Below are 22,497 nucleotides of genomic sequence, written 5' to 3' on the forward strand. Positions count from 1 at the left end.
GGAGTTTGTTCCAGAGGCGGGAGAAAAGAGGAATGAAAGAGTGAAGGTGAGCGGAGAGCCGAGATTTCGGCAGTTTAACCATCAGAGGGTGGCTGGCAGATCTTGTGCGACCTGTAGGAATATTTGGGGGACAGAGCACAGAGAGAGCTGGGGGAGCAAGGCCGGAGAGGAGTCGGTAGAAGACAGAAAGACCACCTACCTGCCTGCGGTGAGTGAGTGAAAGGCCCTCAGAGATAGCTACATCGCGGGAGATTCCAATGATTCTGAAAGCTTTGGATTCAACAGCGTGAAGCCGAGCCAGGTGTGAGGCAGGAGCACCAGCCCATAGGAGGTGTGAGGCAGGAGCACCAGCCCATAGGGGAGAACAGTATTCCATTGTGCTGCGGATGAAAGCCTTGTATGTGGTGAGGATCTCAGGTGTGCCTAGGAAGGACTTTGCACGACGGAGGATGCCCAGTCGGCGACTGGCTTTGGAGGCCAGCTTGGAAATGTGGTTTTCCCAAGAAAGATCATGGCAGATAGTGAGACCCAAAAGCTTGAGCGACAGAACTTCTTGGAGAGGATTGTTGAGAAAGTAGATTGGAGGGTTGTCCAGTCGATCTTTTCGGAGAGACATAGTAAGAGTGTGAGATTTGTCAGTATTGAAAGACATGTTCCACTTGTTTGACCAGTCTGTGATTTTGTCCAGGTCTTCAGAGAGTGAGGAGGCTGCAGACTGCCGATCTGAGGGAAGAGGAATGGAGCGGCAGAGAGTGGAGACATCAGCAAAGAGATAGAGAGGATTTTCCAGAGTCGGAGAGATCATTCGCTCAGTCGGAGAGATCAGTCGGAGAGATCAGTCGGAGAGGTTGCAGGAGAAGTACATGGAGAAGAGGAAGAAGTTGTTTCTTGGGTTTGTTGATCTGGAGAAAGCATTCGATAGGGTTCCACGCGAAGTATTGACATGGGCATTGAGGAAGTTAGAAGTGGAGGAATGGTTGATCAGAGTAGTGATGGCAATGTACAAAAGAGTGCGCACAGCTGTAAGGACGAAGGACGGGAACAGTGGTGAGTTTGAGGTGAAGGTGGGAGTGCATCAGGGGTCGGTACTAAGTCCACTACTATTTGTAGCTGTGATGGAGGTGCTGGCTCAGAACGTAAAGGAGGGTTTACCGTGGGAGTTGTTGTATGCAGATGATCTGGTGTTGATTGCGGAAAGTATGGATGGACTGAAGGAAAAGATGAACAAGTGGAAGGAATGTATGGAAAGAAAAGGTCTGAAGGTGAATATAGGAAAGACGAAGGTGATGGCAAGTGGTAAAGCATGTGGTGAGGTGGAAAGAACTGGGAAGTGGCCATGTGCTGTGTGCAGGAAGGGTGTCGGAGTGAACTCCATTCAATGTACAATGTGCGCTGAGTGGGTTCATCAAAAATGTAGTGGTCTGAGAGGGCCATTAACCAGTGTGGCAGCTACATTCAAATGTAAGGTGTGCACAGAGGGAGCTGCAGATGGAGGAAATGTTGAGTTGGATCTTGGAGATGGTGTGAAGCTGGAAGGTGTGAAAACATTTTGCTACCTCGGAGACATGTTGAATGGAGAAGGTGGATCAAACTCAGCCACGGTTGCTCGAGTGAGATGTGCATGGAAGAAGTTTCGGGAACTGAGTGGCGTGCTGACGAGGATGGGAGTGTCGAGGATGGGAGTGTCGTTGAAGCTGAAGAGAAAGGTGTATGCTGCATGTGTGAGAAGTGTTATGATTTATGGGAGCGAGACATGGGTCATGAATGTAGAGCAGCAACGAAGGCTGGAAAGGGTGGAAATGCGAATGGTTCGGTGGATGTGCGGAGTATCGTTGAGAGAGAGGAAGACAAATGATGATTTGCGAAAGATGATGGGAATAGAGCCAGTGATTGATGCTGTGAAGAGGAACAGGTTGAGATGGTTTGGTCATCACATGAAACCCAATCTGGTAAACATATTGTTACGGATTCCAACGTCGGCGGCCTTCTGCCGCTTACGAAGGGGGGATTAATCCCCTTGTTTATGACTGACCGACGTGGTCCTGAGGGTATGACGTCACGCCCGGTCAGCGCTGGGTAGGGTATTAGGCCCAACCGTCCTATGACCTAAATACCAGCGCCTCCCAGTACGCAAGGAAACACCCCCCTGCTCACGGCCGCAGCGTAATGGATTGGTTGCGCCGAGCGAAGCGAACTACGGCGTGAGTCGTTTATCATAGGGGCTAAACCTGATTCATATGCGTCGGCCGAATCGCGCCACGTATTAATCAATGTGGAAACCTCTAAAACGACCGGATGAGAAGGAAGAAGACGAAGGTAGGAAGAACAGGATTTATTATTATTTACACACAATCAAAAAGAACCAAGGAGAAGGAAAGATAACGAAAGTAACTGGAAGAAGAAGAAGAAGAAGACAGTGCAAATATTAACTTATATTATACAGCCTTACTTAATCCCAGGGACAAGACACACAGAACAAACTCACGTACACGAATGGGGAAATTGCAGAGTGGATTGGCTGGAGGGATCAGAAGGTTCAGGTGGGACCACAAAGCCTGGAAGGTTGAGCAGGGCGCACAGCAAGCAGGTCCTCTCCGGGCTAGGAGCGGGCAGGGCGGCGGCAGCACACGTATCTCGTCCTTCCTCAACACGCCTCAGGCTCTTTTTGTCATCTGTTCCGGTCCTCTCTCAATCGTCTGACTCGTCTCTCTCCCTCCAATCCTCCTTTTTGCACCACCTTCTTTGTATCTCTTGCTGTATATCTCTTGCGCGATCGTCGCACGCTTGTCTCATACCTTCAGCGCGGGTGTGACATGCCCTCCTCGGTTTCGGTACCGCCCTCCCCCGTGCTCTGTTTCGTGACCCTATATGGCAATGCCACGGGCTTGTCTCCTTATTTGGGCATGGGGCCGAATGGCGCACCCCTCGTGGCGAGCCACGGGCTTATTTCCTTATTTGGGCATGGGGCTGAACAGCCCCGCCCTTCGTGGCGCGCCCTGGGCTTGCCTCTTCCCGGCGACCCCGCCCCTCCTGTTCAAACAGAGCACGGAGCACATATTCACTATAGCAGCGAAATGAGAGGGCGCGCACCCCCCGCTTGTGAAACTGCTTTACCCAGAGATGGAGAGCTTGGCTGGGAAATGTAATTATTGAAGGGGAGCGATTCTTATTTGAATCGGTGCAATGGAGTGTCAACTAATGGAAGTCACAGCCTTTAACTCAGATAGAATAAGGGAATAACTATTTAGAGGTTCTAAAATTGGCTAGGTGTATGCGGTGAATTAACTAAGGGGACGACCATTGATCTTGGTTCTTAAAGGAGGTATTTACAACAATCATGACACTTACACAGGGTGGTATTTTACAACAATTCTCAAATTCACAACACTGCACCCTCATCCTCCTAGGTACGTTCTCGGGCCTATAAAACTTTAGCTTTAGCCCGACTTTAAACCACCTTTAACATTACCGGCACTGCCCTCTCTTGGATTAAATCATACCTCTCTGACAGACGTCAGTTCATCTCCATCAATAACTGCAAATCCCCCACTGCTCCCCTCCCCCAAGGTGTCCCCCAAGGTTCAGTTCTTGGCCCCCTCCTCTTCATCCTTTACCTGTCCCCCTTCGGTCACTTAATCCGCCGTCATGGTCTCCAATTCCACTGCTTCGCCGATGACATCCAGCTTTTCATCTCCACCAAGTCCATCTCCACCGCCACCCACTCTATCCTGACAAACTGCATCACTGAAATAAAATCCTGGCTTCAAATCAACTTCCTCAAACTTAACTGTGATAAATCTGAAATAATCATCATTGGCCCAAAAACGCTCACCAAGTCCACCCATAACTTTGCCCTCAACATCGACGGTTTCCCAGTATCCACCTCCCCTCACATCCGGAATCTTGGCATCATCTTTGACCAAACCCTCTCCTTCGACAAATACACTAAACAGATCACAAAGACAGCCTTCTTTCACCTGAAAAACATCGCCCGTCTCCGTCCATCCCTCTCCTCCGTGGCTGCAGAAACCCTCATCCACGCCTTCATCACTTCCCGTCTGGACTACTGCAATAGCCTCCTTTATGGTTCACCCTCAACAATCACCAATAAACTCCAATACATTCAGAACTCCGCTGCCCGTCTACTCACCCATTCCCGGACCCGTGACCACATCACCCCCGTCCTTTACAAGCTTCACTGGCTCCCCATCTCCCAGAGAATCCAGTACAAAATCCTCCTCTTGACCTACAAAGCCCTCCATAACCTGGCCCCACCCTACCTGGCTGACCTCCTCTCCAGACACACTCCCACCCGCAACCTCCGCTCTGCTGGTACCAACCTCCTGACCCCCCCCATCCGGACCAAATTTAGATCCTGGGGGGACAGGGCCTTCTCCATCGCTGCTCCCACCCTCTGGAACTCACTACCTCACACCATCAGAGACTCCTCCTCACTCACCACATTCAAAACATCACTCAAGACCCACCTATTCAACACTGCATTCAACATTTAACCCACAGCATCTAACCCCTGACTATCTCCTCTCCTTCTCCCTCCTTTGTGCTTTGAATATTTCCCTATTGATTCTTCTTTTTTGCAATTGTTTTTATGTTTTGCTATGCATTATGTTTTGCACTCTGTCAAAGCGTCTTTGGGCTTCCTGAAAAGTGCTATATAAAATAAATGCATTATTATTATTATTATTATTATTATTAATGTGGTACATAGGTGTAATTCCCTCTACAATTAACCTGACCCTGAGTGCGACAATTTCAAAACACAGATAAGTATGTCCCTCTGCTGCATTGCACCCTATCTGACAGCTTCACACCCACAGCTAACCGAATTGCGGAATTATCTTCAAACTAAACATGAACGGTAGGGGAGCATTATTTACAGTGACGTTAATTGGACTATTTTACAAAACGCAACCCAGGACCTGTGATTTTCTTTTAGGGAAACAAAAATAAATTCCTGTTGGGAGGGAGGAGACAGCATGCATTGCATCGACGCACCAGCACCAATACACCAAAGCACCAATCACCAATTCACCAAAAGCACCATTCGGTGCAACAGTCACCAGTTCATCATAATAAGCACACACAAAAAAACAACTGGTGGTGGTCTTCCTCTTCTCTGCTGGGCCGATGTTTTTCCTGATGTTTTCTTTCTTCATGCGGCCTATTTGGAACTAAAAAATGAAGTGCACAAAACGTGTCTATTTTTATTTAGGGCCACAGGGGCCAACTAAGGGTGGTCCACCTGGTTGGCATAGGTGCCACCTTACCGAGGTCCGCAAGCAAGACCCTGGGCCATCGTGGCCGGCTCCAGCAGAGGTGCCAGGCCCCAAAACGTGGGGTCCATAAAGTGGTGCTTGGCCGCAAGACGGCGGTCCATAAGTGGTGCATCAATGCAATGCATGCTGGTTGCGGGAGTTCTGGCACACCATGGCGGACTCCCGCACGCTCCCCTCGGTGCCCAGAGAGCACAGTCCTCGGGTGGGAGACAGGGGAACAGAAGACAGGTGAGCGAGGGGTAAGGTCACAGGGGTACACATCAGACAAGGCAATGCAAGGTGAGGTGCGTCTGGGGACTGAGCGGAGAAAAGCTCATCCCTACCGTACGTCACCCCCCCCCCCCCCCCCGTTACCTACTCTACCCTTGCCCTTACCCCATATTTACAAAAATCTACACATTTACAAATTCATTGCTACCGTCACGTCTTCCCCATATGTCCCCTATACCAAATTCGTCACCACAATCCCCCTGACCAAATTTGCCATCACCAATTCATCAATCCCTCTTAAGGAGGAAGAGATGGAACACAACACAATATACCACGTCATGATGCGTCTCACAATCCAACCATTTGCACAACAAAAATAATCACAACCTGGCATGGTGCGGAGTAGCGTCACCTCAGGTGAGTGGATGCGGATGGTGCGAGGAGATTTCAATCCTAACTATCTTCTAAAATGACATTAACACACTTTACACTACCCGGGGTCTTTCCCTGCCAAACCATTGGCCAACTTACTCTATGCGGTTTTAAGAACTAAATTCCCATTGACCAAACTGTGGTGCTTTATCAATTTGGGGTCTCACTCCCCCGATTCAACTCCCTGTGCCTTTGCACAATTTCAGGACTGGGTCGTGTGGCTCTCCCAGCAGGTCTACCCACCTGCACACCTCCACCACTGTTGTTGCCTCCGAGCTTACCTGCTCCTTAACCTAACCTATCTAACTGGGGAAGGCCCTCCTCGGCGCTTACCCCACTCGGTGCCCTCTCTGGCACTGGGCTACCCGGGTCCGTCCTCCGGATCCTCGGGCCCCATCCACAACTCTAACGGCTCCCAGAGCCCACCTGCGGCCTCACCTGGCCGACATCCTAACAGTGGCGGAGTGCTCAACCAACTACACACACTAACAGGCCACACGCCCAGCCATTTCCACGTCACTAATGCACCCATCCAAACACCATTCTTCCACCACGCACCACAGATGCCAATATCCAACCACAATTTACCTACTCCCTCTACCTAACTCTTAAACTACCCTCCCCGGGTATTCGTGTTGGAGTCCATTCTCCCCATTCACACCTTCGCACCATCCACTCCACTCCACTCCACAATTTCCACCATACTCCCTCCACACCATCCATTCCATACTCCATATATTCCATGCTCCATGTATTCCACACAACCATTCTCCATACACCTATGCTCACCTGTATTGGCACACCTGTGCCATCACTCCTACACCTAGTGCTTCCTGCACCCTCCTTCCTCCAAAGCTATTTGCTCAACACAACACACAATCACCATTACTCACTCATACACTGCTCCATATACCTGTTCAGTTGCACACCTGTGCAATCACACACCTGGTGGCACTTGCACCCTCCTTCCTCCCAGGTTTCCTCAATCATTCAATACCATGCACAATCAATTATTCCCCATACGCTGCTTCATACACTTCCACGCTCAATACAACTCACAATGACCTTTTCACAATACACTTCTGAATACACTTTTAAACACACACACGGCATCATCTGACCTACCTGGTGCCCTGCTAAAACTCGCGCTTCCCCGTCGCCCCTTATCTTATTGCGCTCCCTCGTCATTATCATCCAACTACCCTCTCTATGTCCCCGACTACCTGTCCAATGTCGCTATTTATCTTACTGTTACCTATGGTCATCTCTAGATCCCTACACACTTTATCCTAACCCTCCCGGGCTAGTTTTCACTGCCAAACCCCATAAAACTATTGCACCTTTGCCCCCTGGATGTGAGGCATGGTGGATTTGCCATCCCAACACATCGGGCATCTTCTACTAGAAATTTCGCTCATCAAATTCCAACCAATCAAAAATTTTCCAATCACAAATTCCCTATCCCTACCAAATGTCCATTAAACTTGAGCCCCGGTGCGTCTTTACATGCTCAGAACTTGGCTTCGCCAAGTCGAGCAATGAATGCGGGTGGTTCGTTGCCGGCGGTTGCGTCCGCCCGGCATTCGGTGCAGGGAAGGGGGTTCGCTCGGGCCGAGATCCCAAGGTCCACCTCGGCGCGGAGCCTTTCGGTCTCCCGCCTGATGACCCGATCTCACCCTGCCGGAACGCCTCAACCACAAGGGGTCGCCGTGCCGACCCTTCCTGCCGGGCCGCCCTCTCCACTGAGCGGAGCACGGATGCGACCGTTCAGAGCGCGGCCCGGCGTGGATCCCGCACGGCGGTTCTTTCGAAACCGCCACGGTTACGATCCCCGCTGGTTCCCGTGGCACACAAAGCCCGGCACGGACCGCGGGCTCGCTTTGGCTACAGGTCGATCTAAACGCTAACCCGGTTAACGTCGATGCTCCACTTGCATGCTCACACTCCGCGTTCCGTTCCTTGCTCACACATCCAGCTGTCTCCATGCTCTCCGCCATCGCACCTTCTCTTACACACACCCCCTGTACACTCATAGACTTCGTCACACACCTGACCACCGCACACCTCACCAACACACCTCTTCGCACCCACTCCTCGGTCACATCGCCGGTGACAACCACGGGTGTGCACTCACTTGCACACCCAATCACGTGCTTTACTACTAACTCCAGTGTGCATTCCCACACGCGCTCGACCATCTCAGGTGTGCATCCTTCCATTCCAGGTGTACATCCTCTCTCACCTGCTACAACCAACTCGTGCTCCATGTCACTCTCACTACTCTCACCACCACACTCGGTCGCGCATTCACCCTTACTCTCGACAGCGCACTCTGCAACCATGCACTCCTCTGTTACACACCTTTTTCTCGCATCCTCTTGCGCACACTCTCCCATTACACCCTACGTAACACTCACCACAGGTGTGCATTCTTCCGTTCCATCCCCTGTAACACTCCCCATCCCGCGCTTCCATGTGCCCCCCCACACACGCGCTACGACCAACTCACTCTCGACAGCACACTCACTCCTCGGCGCGCACTTTTTCCTCACACACCCCATAGTCGGACATCCTCGCACACCTCCTCTATCCATACACTCCGGACCAGTCATACACCTTACCATTGGTCCCTCACGAACACCCGGGTCTAAATCAACACCCAAGCCGACTGAATCTCCCCTCACACCATATACATTTCCGAGTATATCGCCACTCACCTCGGCACCTCGTCGTCGCTCCTCTTCCGCCACCTGCAAACTCTTTATTTGGTTCGTGAGCACATCATCACGATTTGAGCACAGACCTTGCACATATTCCATGACTTCCTCCTTTATCTCCCTCTTAGTTTCCCGCCGTCTCTTCTTAATTTCACTCACCCCCTCTTCCACTTCCTCTAATTTCTCCTTTACCTCCTTCATTTCCCGGTGCGCCCCTCGATCTCTTCCTCTAATGCCCCCTTGACCGTTTCTATATGCGTCCTCACCTCCCGGTCCTTCGTCTCCACTGCCTCTGTCACCTCGTCCAACCTCTTTGTCAACCCCACATGTACCATCCGACATTCCCTCTTTGTCGCTATAAGTTCGTTCTTTATCTCCTTCTACGTCGCCTTTAACCCCCCGATGAATGCAGTGTTCTTTTCCACCTGCTCCACTAATTCCTTTTGTCCCACCATCAGCTGTTCTACTCCCCGTGTCAGGTCCTCTATGCCCCCCTGTAACCTAGCCGTATTATTTCTCACCTCTTTCTCCATACGCTCCTCAACTCGCTTTACCTCCTCGCGTACCCCCGCGAACTCCTCGCTCACACCTCGTCTGATCTCCTCCCCCATTTCTCCCATCTCTTTGGTAGATGCTACCCTCATCTGCTCCAAATCATTCCTCTGTGCATACAATTTAGTTTCTAACCCGATTTTCACCTCCTCTATCTGCGCTCCCATTTGTTTAATTTCCCGGGTCGATTGCTCCCCTATTTTCCTCAATTTGCCTTCCATGGTGTTTTCTAGCCCCGTTAACCCATTCTTCACCCCTTTCATCCCGTTGTCTAACCCCTCAAATTTATTGTTTAAACCCTCAAATTTATTGTCTAAACCCTCAAATTTATTGTCTAAACCCTCAAATTTATTGTCTAAACCCTCAAATTTATTGTCTAAACCCTCAAATTTATTGTCTAAACCCTCAAATTTATTGTCTAAACCCTCAAATTTATTGTCTAAACCCTCAAATTTATTGTCTAAACCCTCAAATTTATTGTCTAAACCCTCAAATTTATTGTCTAAACCCTCAAATTTGGCTTCTAGCCTCCTGATTTGATTTCCCATGTCCGTTTTTAATCCCCCGATTTGATTTTCCATGTCCGTTAATAATCCCCCGATTTGATTTTCTCATCGCTCCCTCATTCTGTTTTCCATTTTTTCAGTGTCAGCCCTTGCTTCGTCCCTCATTCGGTCCCCCGATTGCTTACTATTTCTTTCCATAATTTGTCCCATTTCTCTGCTGGATTTTTCAGCCATTTTTGCCATATACCCCATCATCTGCGCCACGATGAGGTCCGATTTCACCAGTGCCGTGGGCTCGGCTGCCGCAGCACCGCCATTTTGTGCCTCTGCAACCACGTGCGCGAGGGCGCCATCTTGCGCACCTGATACCCCCTCAACCACATCTTCATTTCTCTCCTCCTCCATTTCTCCCATATACACTTCCCTGGGGTCCTGGGTCGACTCTAACCCCTCTTCTAATTCCCCCACCGGCATCCTGTCGCCTTGATCATCCATGGCGCGATTTTCAAATTTGGGATTAAAAAAATTAAATTTTGGCCGCTCGAAATTTTGAGCGTGCTATTTGCGCTTCAGGTCCGAATTCGACACTCCTGACAGCAATTGTTATGGAATCCAATGTCGGCCTTCTTCCCCTTAGGAAGGGGGGATTAATCCCCTTGTTTATGACTGACCGACGTGGTCCTGAGGGTATGACGTCACGCCCGGTCAGCGCTGGGTAGGGTATTAGGCCCAACCATCCTATGACCTAAATACCAGCGCCTCCCGGTACGCAAAGAAACACCCCCCCCCCCCCCCCCCGCTCACGGCCGCAGCGTAAATGATTGGTTGCGCCGAGCGAAGCGAACTGCGGCGTGAGTCGTTTATCATAGGGGCTAAACCCGATTAATATGCGTCGGCCGAATCGCGCCACGTATACTCAATGTGGAAACCTCTAAAACGACCGGATGAGAAGGAAGAAGACGAAGGTAGGAAGAACAGGATTTATTATTATTTACACACAATCAAAAAGAACCAAGGAGAAGGAAAGATAACGAAAGTAACTGGAAGAAGAAGAAGAAGACACAGTGCAAATATTAACTTATATTATACAGCCTTACTTAACCCCAGGGACAAGACACACAGAACAAACTCACGTACACGACTGGGGAAATTGCAGAGTGGATTGGCTGGAGGGATCAGAAGGTTCAGGTGGGACCACAAAGCCTGGAAGGTTGAGCAGGGCGCACAGCAAGCAGGTCCTCTCCGGGCTAGGAGCGGGCAGGGCGGCGGCAGCACACGTATCTCGTCCTTCCTCCACACGCCTCGGGCTCTTTTTGTCATCTGCTCCGGACCTCTCTCAATCGTCTGACTCGTCTCTCTCCCTCCAATCCTCCTTTTTGCACCACCTTCTTTGTATCTCTTGCTGTATATCTCTTGCGCGATCGTCGCACGCTTGTCTCATACCTTCAGCACGGGTGTGACACACCCACCTCGGTTTCGGTACCGCCCTCCCCCGTGCTCTGTTTCGTGACCTTATATGGCAATGCCACGGGCTTGTCTCCTTATTTGGGGATGGCACCGAACAGCGCTCCCCTCGGGCTTGTTTCCTTATTTGGGCATGGGGCTGAACAGCCCTGCCCTTCGTGGCGCACCCTGGGCTTGCCTCTTCCCGGCGACCCCGCCCCTCCTGTTCAAACAGAGCACGGAGCACATATTCACTATAGCAGCGAAATGAGAGGGCGTGCACCCCCCGCTTGTGAAACTGCTTTACCCAGAGATGGAGAGTTTGGCTGGGAAATGTAATTATTGAAGGGGAGCTATTCTTATTTGATTTGGTGCAATGGAGTGTCAACTAATGGAAGTCACAGCCTTTAACTAACATAGAATAAGGGAATAACTATTTAGAGGTTCTAAAATTGGCTAGGTGTATGCGGTGAATTAACTAAGGGGACGACCATTGATCTTGGTTCTTAAAGGAGGTATTTACAACAATCATGACACTTACACAGGGTGGTATTTTACAACAATTCTCAAATTTACAACAATATCATTAGCAGACACTGATGATAGGCCCTGGGCTGACAGGATGGCCTAGAGGTACACACACTCACCTCTAATTTGTCCAGCCTGGGTTTGAATCCTGACCGAGCTATAAACTGTCATCCCGGTATTTCAGGGGCAAAGTGATTCATCAATGTGTGTGCCATCCCTCGGATGGACGTTAAACTGGGCATCCCATCTGCCAGCATTCGGTGGACGTTGAAGATCTCATGGTGTCCTTTGTAAAGAGTAGACAAGCTATCGCTAGCACCATGACCAAATTCCTGTCCGAACAAGCAGAGGGAATTGCATCAGTGGCACTCTCGGCCAATGATGCTACAGTCTTGTGCTGCATAAGAACGATGAAGAAGATAGGCATCAAATATAAAGAGCTATCTTATTAATGACCTTCAGGTCAGCTGTTGGGGAGAGGGTGGGCAGTAAATCTGCCTGCCCTGCCATTCTTGGACTGGTCAACTTGTGATGGATGTTCATAAATTGTGGTTTAATGCTAAATTCCCAGAAGGCAACAAACCCGGATGGGCAAAATGACCTCAAGTCAAGGCAAAATGACCTCAAGTCAACTGATGGGCCCAAATGCGCTGAGAGCAACTAACTTTGGATGCACTAGATTTCCTTTATTGCTAAATGGGTGATTTCCAAAAAATGGGTGAAATGCCCTTTAATGCTAAATGCTCTCAAGGCAACTCATACAGCTGAATTCCCTCAGGGCAACCGCTTCTGCATATTGAAATAAATAAACACCATGGATTTGAGCCTCATAAAAGGGGATTTTATGGAAGCATTATACATTTATGAAAGGTTGATAGCAAGGAAAGTGTGCACAAGAATTTGAGTTTTTCTACGATGAGTTCGCAGCAAGACCAGAGCACGTATCTTGAATCTCTCAAAGGGGAGAACACAAATGCATGCCCTGTTAGAGTTTTCTTGCACAAAGTGTTACCAGTACGTATCGGACATTTCTCCTCTGAAGCATTAACGTTATCAACAAAATGAATTTTATTAGTTCATTGAGTTTGTATTTTTTTTGTATACAGGATCGAAGCTCGTGAAAGAGCTAACATTTATCACACAAAAAATCAAACAGACACACAGAACATTTAGTCAGAGCAGCAGTAGACAAGATGGGGAGATGAGGGGAAGCACAACCACAACATTTGAGAGCAGGGACATCGGGAGATCTGTGGGAGGGCTTGGGGGGAGGATGCGTGGGAAGGGGGGGAGGGTGGGAGATGTATAAAACACAAGGACACTGCAAGGACTTCCAGGAAGGAAGTTGGTATTTCAAAAAAGTGAATCTGGGGTGAAATTAGCGGGGGTAGAAAAGATCAAGGTTTTGGATGGGGGGAAGATGAGAGATGGTGGGTGAACAGCTGTTTTAAAGACCTGGAGGGAGGATTGGGATTGAAGAGAGTGAGGGAGTTTGTTACAGAGGCGGGAGAAAAGAGGAATGAAGGAGTGAAGCTGAGCAGAGAGTCTTGATTTTGGCAGTTTAACCATAAGAGGGTTGCAGGCAGATCTTGATCGACCTGTAGGAATATTTGGGGGACAGAGCCCAGAGAGAGCTGGGGGAGCAAAGATGGAGAGGAGTCTGTAGAAGACAGAAAGACCACCAACCTGCCTGCGGTGAGTAAGTGAAAGGCCCTCGGAGTTCGCTTCATCGTGGAAGATTCCAATGATTCTGAAAGCTTTGGTTTCAACAGCGTGAAGCCGAGCTAGGTTGTTTTTTTTTTTTTTTTTTGTATACAAGATCGAGGCTCGTGAAAGAGCGAACATTAATCACACAGAAAGACAAATAGACACATAAAACAAATAACATCGGGAGCGGTAGACAAGTTGGGGAGAGAGGGGGAAGGACACAAACACAACATTTGAGAGCAGGGACCGAGAGACATGGAGACATCGAGAGAACTGTGGGAGGGAGAGGGCTTTGGGGGGGAGGCATGGGAAGGGGGGGTGGTGGGTGGGAGAGGTATAAAACATATGGACACTGCCAGGACTTCCAGGAAAGAAGTTGGAATTTCAAACAAGGTGGATCTGGGGTGAATTAGTGGGGGTAGAAAAGATCAAGGTTTTGGATGGGGGAAGATAAGAGATGGTGGTGAACAGCTGTTTTAAAGACCTGGAGGGAGGAGTGTGATTGAAGTGAGTGTGGGAGTTTGTTCCAGAGGCGGGAGAAAAGAGGAATGAAAGAGTGAAGGTGAGCAGAGAGCCGAGATTTCGGCAGTTTAACCATCAGAGGGTGGCTGGCAGATCTTGTGCGACCTGTAGGAATATTTGGGGGACAGAGCACAGAGAGAGCTGGGGGAGCAAGGCCGGAGAGGAGTCAGTAGAAGACAGAAAGACCACCTACCTGCCGGCGGTGAGTGAGTGAAAGGCCCTCAGAGATAGCTTCTTTGCGGGAGATTCCAATGATTCTGAAAGCTTTGGATTCAACAGCGTGAAGCCGAGCCAGGTGAGAGGTAGGAGCACCAGCCCATAGGGGAGAACAGTATTCCATTGAGCTGCGGATGAAAGCCTTGTATGTGGCGAGGAGCTCAGGTGTGCCTAGGAAGGACTTCGCACGACGGAGGATGCCCAGTCGGCGACTGGCTTTGGAGGCCAGCTTGGAAATGTGGTTTTCCCAAGAAAGATCATGGCAGATAGTGAGACCCAAAAGCTTGAGCGACAGAACTTCTTGGAGAGGATTGTTGAGAAAGTAGATGGGAGGGTTGTCCAGTCGATCTTTTCGGAGAGACATAGTAAGAGTGTGAGATTTGTCAGGATTGAAAGACATGTTCCACTTGTTTGACCAGTCTGTGATTTTGTCCAGGTCTTCAGAGACCCTGGTGTTGGGCTAGCGGCTAGGGTGCCGGCTTAGGATCCTAGGATCCTGGGTTCGAATCCCGGTCTGATCGCTGAATTAACGCCAGGGGGGTTGACTCAGCCTGTCATCCTTCCGAGGTCGGCTAATTGAGTACCAGTTCACTGGTAATTCCCTGTTTGTGGTTAAAGGCGGCAAAAAGGGTTGGCGTCAGGAAGGGCATCCGGCCGTAAAACATTGCTTCAAAAAGGGGACCGAAAAACAACAACAACCACGGTTCCCGAAAAAGGCCAATCCCCGCTTTGCGGGGAAAAATGGCCTCTAAAGGTGGTTTTTTTTTTTTTTCTTCTTCAGAGAGTGAGGAGGCTGCAGACTGCCGATCTGAGGGAAGAGGAATGGAGCGGCAGAGAGTGGAGTCATCAGCAAAGAGATAGAGAGGATTTTCCAGAGAGTCGGAGGGATCATTGATAAAGACCAGAAAAAGCACAGGGCCCAGCACACTGCCTTGGGGAACTCCAGCCTGAACAGGAAGGGGAGATGAGAGAAATCCATTTAGGGCCACACGTTGACTACGACCATAGAGGAAGACCGCAAGCCATGCATGGAGATTTCCATGGATACCATAGGAGGAGAGTTTGGTGAGCAGAGCTGGGTGCCAGACCGTAACAAAGGCACGTGATATGTCAAGGGAGACAGCTCTGATTTCCTGTTTGGCATTGAGGACCTCCATCCATTGTTGAGACAGCAGAAGCAGCATGTCCAGAGTAGAGTGACCTGGTCTGAAACCAAATTGATGATCAGAGATCAAGCCATTGGAGAAGAGGAAAGATTTCATATCCGAAGCAATGATGGATTCCATGACTTTGCTGATAATTGGGAGCAGGCTGATTGGTCTGTAGTTGCAAGGATCTGTTTTTGCACCTTTTTTGTGTAAAGCGGTAATGTTAGCTGATTTCCAGGATGCTGGCAGATGACCTTGAGCAAACGATAGGGTGAAAAGAACAGAGAGAGGGTGAGATAGAGCGGCAGAGCAGGATTTTAGGACCCGTGGGCTGATGCCGTCTGGTCCAGTTGCAGAATCAGAGTTGAGGTTTGACAAAAACTCCTCCACCTTGTCAGGAGAGAAGGACACAGAGTTCAGGAGCAGTTGGGTTCGACTGGGAAAGGTGGGAACAGAGAGAGATGGGTTTGGGACTAAGGATTTTGAGGCAAACACAGAGTTGAGGCATTCGGCTTTGTCACGTGCGATGTCAACTGTGTGGCCATTTGAGGTAAGGGAGGGGATGGAGGGGGCACAAACACCAGAAACGGATTTGACCAGTCGCCACCAGGATTTGGAGGAAGGAGACAGGTTTGAGAGTTCATTCTTGAGTGAGGAGAGATAGTGCTTCCTGGCACTCCTGAGGGTAGACACACACTTGTTCCGAGCTTGGTGGAAGGAACTGAGATTGCCTTCAGTTGGATTAGCCTTCCAAGAGGCAAAGGCAAGTTGTTTCAGGGCAACTGCCTCCCCACAAGATTCAGTGTACCATGGACGGGAGGAAGGGTAAGACAACTGAAGGCGAGATGGGATAAATCTGTGCATGAGAGAGATCAGTTTGCTTTGGAAGAATTCCCAGGAAGAAATGATGTCAGAGGCAGTGGAGATGGGAGACCAATCCAGACGATTGATGGCTGCTTGAAGACCGTCCCAGTCGGCCTGAGTGAAATGCCAGACTCGTCGACGCTGAGGAGGCTCTCTGAGAATGGCCAGAGAGATGTCCACTTTGACAAGCACATGATCAGAAGAACCGATTGGAGCAGAAGAAGAGCAGCAGACATTAGCAGGGAAGTTTGTCATAACCAAGTCGAGAAGAGAAGATACTCCATTGGCTGAGATCCGGGTCGGGAAATTGACAGATTGTGTCAATCCCAGTGAGTCACAGAAGTCCTTTGCTGAGGTGCCATGACTGGTGAGAGAGGAACCCACACCCAACCAGGTGGCATGATGACAGTTGAAGTCACCACATATGAGGAAGAGAGAGTTGGGATGAGTGGATAGAAGTTGGTCCATGTTGTCAGACAGTGAAATGTAGATGGAGTCATCACTGTTTGGGGGACGGTACAGAACACATATGAACAAAAGGTGGGAGCGGAGAGGGAGCCGTAGCCAGAGGTACTCCTGGGGGTGAGGAGGAAAGAGGGCAGTGCAAGGAGAGTGAGGAAGAGAGTTTTTGATAAAGATAGCCACCCCACCACCAGGCCGAGGCTCAGGTCTATCATACCGGAGGAGGGAGTAACCAGGAAGAGATATTAAGGAATCAGACATCTTGAGGGAGGAAAGTCTCTGTTAAGCAGATCAAGTCTGGATTGTCAGAAGCAACCTGTATGGAGAGATCAGTCAGGTTTGAGCGAAGGCCCCAGATGTTTGAGGTCCATACCGTTAATGAAGAGAGAGGGGGAGCATCAGGTACAGGACAGGGGAGGGGAGGAGTAGGGTAAGATGAAGGATGAGAGGGGGAGGTAGGGAGAGCAGTTGATAGTGTGTCAGATATTGCAGTAGAGTTCCAAGAAAGGGAAGGATGAGGAGGATGAAAGGTTTGATGGTGAAGGGATGAGGCACAGTGAGGGGTTGTTTGAGGGGGGGCAGAGGAAAGTAGAAGGTTTGGGGGGGTAGAGGTATGAGATAGAGGGGAGACGAAGTGGGGAGGAGGCAGCTTGGAGGAGGAGGGGGGAAGAGGGAGAATTGGAGAGGAATGGTATGGGGGGAGAATTGAATGGGAGGGGTTAGGGGGGAGTTTTGAAGGGGAGGAGTGAGGGGGGAGTTTAGGAGGGGAGGTGCAAGGGGGGGAGTTTTGGAGGGAAGGGGCAAGGGGGAAGTTTAGAAGTGGAGGGACAAGGGGGGAGTTTAGGAGTGTAGGGGCAAGGGGGGGGATTTGGAGGGGAGGGGCAAGGGGGGAGTTTAGGAGGGGAAGGGCAAGGGGGGAGTTCAGGAGTGGAGGGGAAAGGGGGGGGATTTGGAGGGGAGGGGCAAGGGGGGAGTTTAGGAGGGGAAGGGCAAGGGGGGAGTTCAGGAGTGGAGGGGCAAGGGGGGAGTTTAGGAGTGTAGGTGCAAGGGGGGGGATTTGGATGGGAGGTGCAAGGGGGGGATTTGGATGGGAGGGGCAAGAGGGGAGTTTAGAAAGTGGATGATTAATGAAAGACGAACATTGATAACAAATTGGGTTTGTTGTGATTTTCAAGTTAGCAATCCGATTCAGAACGATGGAGGAGGGATGGAATGAATGTGAATTTAGACCATGTAGTGAGGGAGACGTATAAGATATTGAATTTCTTTTTTTTGAAGTGGAATGCGTTGGAGAGGAAATTGAGAAAAGCCTTTTAAATAGGAAGAAAAACAGCGTGTTGTAATATACCACTGAAATAAACACAGAAGGGGAAAGGTTAAACATATTTAAATAATATTTAAACAGAACTGTGAACAATCTTCTATGCACAAAATACCAACGGGGGTAGAGCCGAGAGGGACCACCACGAGTCACGTGAACAGGGCAAACGGTGGATGGCAAGGAGATAATGGGGGCGGGGCGAACAGCACACCTGGACAGAAAATACAGGATGAGACAACAGTACACGTGGAGAAAGGAAAATAAATGTTTTTTTTTTTTTTTTTTTTTTTTGGGGGGGTGGGGGCGGTGGGGATTTAGAACGTTAGACAGAGTATTATGTTCGGGGTAGAAGGGAAAAAACTAAGAGCCAAGCAAAACACGCTTAAGTTAACAAAACACCGACGGGGGTACAACTACAAGGCCACACACGAGGAGCAGAACACGATTAATTAATTACGAGTTACAGGAAATTCAAACCAAAACTAACTATAATCAAACAATAACGCATGGACGATAAAATAACGAGTTGAAATTTGACAATCTATCTGGGGAAATGGGGGAGAAACACGTGGTCGAAGAACGAACGAACGAATAAGAATGAATAAACGAATGAGCACAGAGAAGGTAATGTCTTATTTTTTTTGTTTTTTGAGTTGAGATTTACATAAGGAAGTAGGCTATGGGGTGAAAAGACTGCGAAAACAGAGAACGAAAGTTATTGGTTTCACAAACGGCGGACCGCTGAGAGAAAAACAAAGCCTCAAGGTTGTACAGTGTTCACTGTACAAGGCCTCAAGACACGACACGAATTAACACGATTTTCAACACAGGTATGAAAGATTTGCACCGAAAATCTTCGTCGGGACAATATACGTACATACACCATAAAATAAATACAGTTATAACGAAAATACAAATGGGAACAATTACTTAACTTCGATTTCAATGGAGAGCGTGTCGAGCTGCGAATAAACGAACCCTCGCCAGCAAGACCGGAAACGGAAGTCAATTACTAACTATAAACAATTACTAACTATAATCAAACAATAACGCATGGACGATAAAATAACGAGTTGAAATTTGACAATCTATCTGGGGAAATGGGGGAGAAACACGTGGTTGAAGAACGAACGAACGAATAAGAATGAATAAACGAATGAGAACAGAAAAGGAAATGTTTTTTTTTTGTTTTTTTTGTTTTTTAGTTGAGATTTACATAAGGAAGTAGGCTATGGGGTGAAAAGACTGGGAAAACAGAGAACGAAAGTTATTGGATCACAAACGACGGACCGCTGAGAGAAAAACAATGCCTCAAGGTTGTACAGTGTACACTGTACAAGGCCTCAAGACACGACACGAATTAACACGATTTTCAATACAGGTATGAAAGATTTGCACCGAAAATCTTCGTCGGGAGACAATATATACACCATAAAATAAATACAGTTATAACAAAAATACAAATGGGAACAATTACTTAACTTCGATTTCGATGGAGAGCGTGGAGAGCTGAGAATAAACGAACCCTCGCCAGCAAGACCGGAAACGGAAGTCCCCCAATTGGAGAGGCTGGTGAAGTAAATCAAAGCCTTTTAATCAGCCTATTAAACCAGCCTATTAATCAAAGGCTGGTGAAAAACAAACATGGAGGTGGTCATGTGTGTGTGAAATAGTTTGTCTTGATGTGGAAAAGGTCCTGGTCATCCCATATTATTTTATTTTGATGTTGTGCTTGCTGCTCACTTTGATGTATTTTGGTGACGTATCGGCAGAAGGAGTTGAAACACCTTTTCATGGACTATAAATTCCCTACTTGCGATCATATCCTAATATTTTCTCACAAACTTCACACTACTTTCCTTATTATTTGCTTAATTTCGTTAAAGTGAATAATAGAAAATGTTTATTGATCATGGGGTACTAATACTAGTTATAGAAATATATTTGCAAGTCAATCCATAGTTGTTGTCGGCACAGGTTGATTACAATGGGCAGAAAGTACATCTGGTCAGAATACGGAACCCCTGGGGACAAGTTGAATGGACCGGAGCCTGGAGTGACAGGTTGGAAACGCTCTTTGCCTCATTTTAATGCTCTTCCCATGGTGGATAAAGTACTCCTACGGTCTTGACCTGTCTTCGATGTACCGAGCAAAATTATTTAAACTGTTGATAATACGAGTAGAATGAGGTGCAGATGATGACACATCTCTCATTCAGACAATCCTTTTCAATGCCTTTTCTGATGTGTGCCCTTGTGTGTCGTGTGCAGCTCAGCACTGTGGGATTATGTAGATGGAAGTGAACAGGATCGATTGCATGTCAATGATGAGGATGGAGAGTTCTGGTGAGTTGAGCTCGTGCGCTTTTGCAGATAATTATTCTGTGTACCTTGCGATCTCTCATCCTCTTTATGCTTTCAGGGTCCATCATCATACATCATGTGCAAATTGGATGGGGGAAGGAATGTTTAGAAAATAATAACACAGGTGGTGGGGATATTCAGGTGACGGTGATGAAGGAAGTCCATTTTAAACGTGGAGCGCATACCTCCGCCAGGCTGGAGAGTTTACATGTTGTATCCCCCTCATGGGCCGTATCTGGATTTGCACCTGGACCATAATCTAATCGGCTTGTTATTGTCACTTTACCTACTTGTCCACCTCGTTTGGTCAGGACTCGTCCACAACTTTTTGAAATATCGTGCTATATGTCGTTTTTGGCCCCATCCTTCAATGGTGAAGAATCAGTTGTAATTATTTAAAAAATTCTCGGATTTGGATCTTCACCAAAATCAAATCAAGTCTTCCTTGTCACACATCTGATGATAGGCCCTGGGTAGATCAGAGGAAATGATGGGTGCAGATGATGACACAGATGATGACACATCCATCATCACAGATGATGACAAATCGGTCCACCAAGTTTTGGCCGAATCGGTCCACAACTTTTTGAGATATCCTGGTCACAAATAAACAGACAACCAGGCAGGGGTGAAAACAAAATATCCTCCCTCCTTCGGTGGCGGAAGTAACTACGGTAAATGGTAAGATATACAGTGCATGTATGTTTTCAGTGATGAGAACTCTGAAACATTAAGTATTATTGTATTTTATACAGACACTTGCAATCAATCAAACAGGCATCATCAACAAAAAGACTTGAATATGGCCTACATATGCATATATATATATATATATATATATATATATATATATATATATATATATATATATATATATATGTATATATATATATATATATATATATATATATATTTATATATATATATATATATATATATATATATATATATATACCTTAATCTCCCAAGCTATATAAATATATATATATACTGAAACGCAAAAGAAACTTACCGCCTTTGAACCTTTAAATATCAACAATAACACTGCGTGTAGTAAATGTGTGAACTTATTTGTGGACAATAGTGTCCTCACTGTCAGACAAAACGGTCACGGATGGTCACTTGAACCTTCAATGGTCACTTCATCATAGCACAGCTGTTGAACAGCCGTTTTGACTGTCAGTGATTAGCCAAGGGGTACGGGATGATTTTAATGAGCTGCACGTGATGTCTTGATATTGGCTTTAAAAAAGGCCAGTGCAAAATGGGCATTTCAATCAACATGCCACGATTGTCAAGGGATCAACGGCAGCGTGCCCTGGGCATGCTGCAAGGCGGACTGAGCTACCTTGAGGTGGCATGTCGCCTTGGCTGTTCACACCAGACGATATCGGCCCTGGTGGACAGAGACACCCTCCACAACTCTGCAGATGACAGACCTCGATCAGGGAGGCCAAGAGTCACCACTGCAAGGCAGGACAGGCAGATGGTCCGAAGTCACCTGCGGGATCGATTCCGTCCAGCATCCCGCACTGCGGCAGAAAATCCGGGGCGTGCAAACCCACGGATCTCCAATGATACTGCACGAAGACAACTGCATGACTATGGTCTGACATGACATGACTATGAAGAAACTTACCACTTGTTTGAAATGTAATAAAATTGTAACAGTTCAAAATAAAACAAACCAACAATTGCTAATTGAAACATTGGCATTTTATTGGTGACATGTCAAGTTTTTGACCAAGATACACCATCTCATCAGTTTGTTCTACAGTACAGAACAGCACAGGGTGCAATGTCAGTCCCCTTTCAATAGCGTGTGTGGCCACCATTGTTTTGAATACAGGTAGTGCATCGTCGGCGTATACTGCCTACCAGTCTTTGGATGGATGGCTGCTGGATTCTGTCCCACTCAGTCCTCAATGTCTGAAGCAGATCTGCCCGTGTCCTGGCCCTGCCAACTATGCGTCTCCCAAGCTCATCCCACAGATGCTCTATGGGATTCAGGTCAGGGGAGAGCGCAGGCCACTGCATGTGTTGATGTTCTTGCCTTGGAGAAATGCAGTGGTAAAGTGAGCAGCATGGGGACGAGCGTTGTCATGCTGAAAGGTTCTCAGTTCTGGGTGGTCTAGCAGGAATGGCAGCAGATGAGGTCGCAGGATGTTATCCACATACCACTGGGCGTTAAGATTCCCATCCACAACC

At 48.1% G+C, this 22,497-nt stretch overlaps 1 protein-coding gene across 4 annotated transcripts in view; it reads left to right on the forward strand.

Annotated features, from left to right (window-relative positions):
• The window catches only part of LOC137426898 (calpain-1 catalytic subunit), a 230,641-nt gene that overhangs the window by 66,640 nt on the left and 141,504 nt on the right, over positions 1-22,497 (forward strand). For all 4 annotated transcript variants that reach the window (XR_013623595.1, XM_078778894.1, XM_078778896.1 and 1 more), the window contains exons 7-8: positions 19,903-19,988; positions 20,197-20,271. Coding sequence is in view for 3 of the 4 variants with exons in the window: in XM_078778894.1 (XP_078635020.1) it covers positions 19,903-19,988; positions 20,197-20,271 (161 nt within the window). In the remaining variant the exon portion in view is untranslated. The remainder of the gene's footprint in view (positions 1-19,902; positions 19,989-20,196; positions 20,272-22,497) is intronic.

This window comes from Myxine glutinosa, chromosome 5, assembly GCF_964187855.1.
Source record: "Myxine glutinosa chromosome 5, kmMyxGlut1.1, whole genome shotgun sequence".
NCBI lineage: Eukaryota > Metazoa > Chordata > Myxini > Myxiniformes > Myxinidae > Myxine > Myxine glutinosa.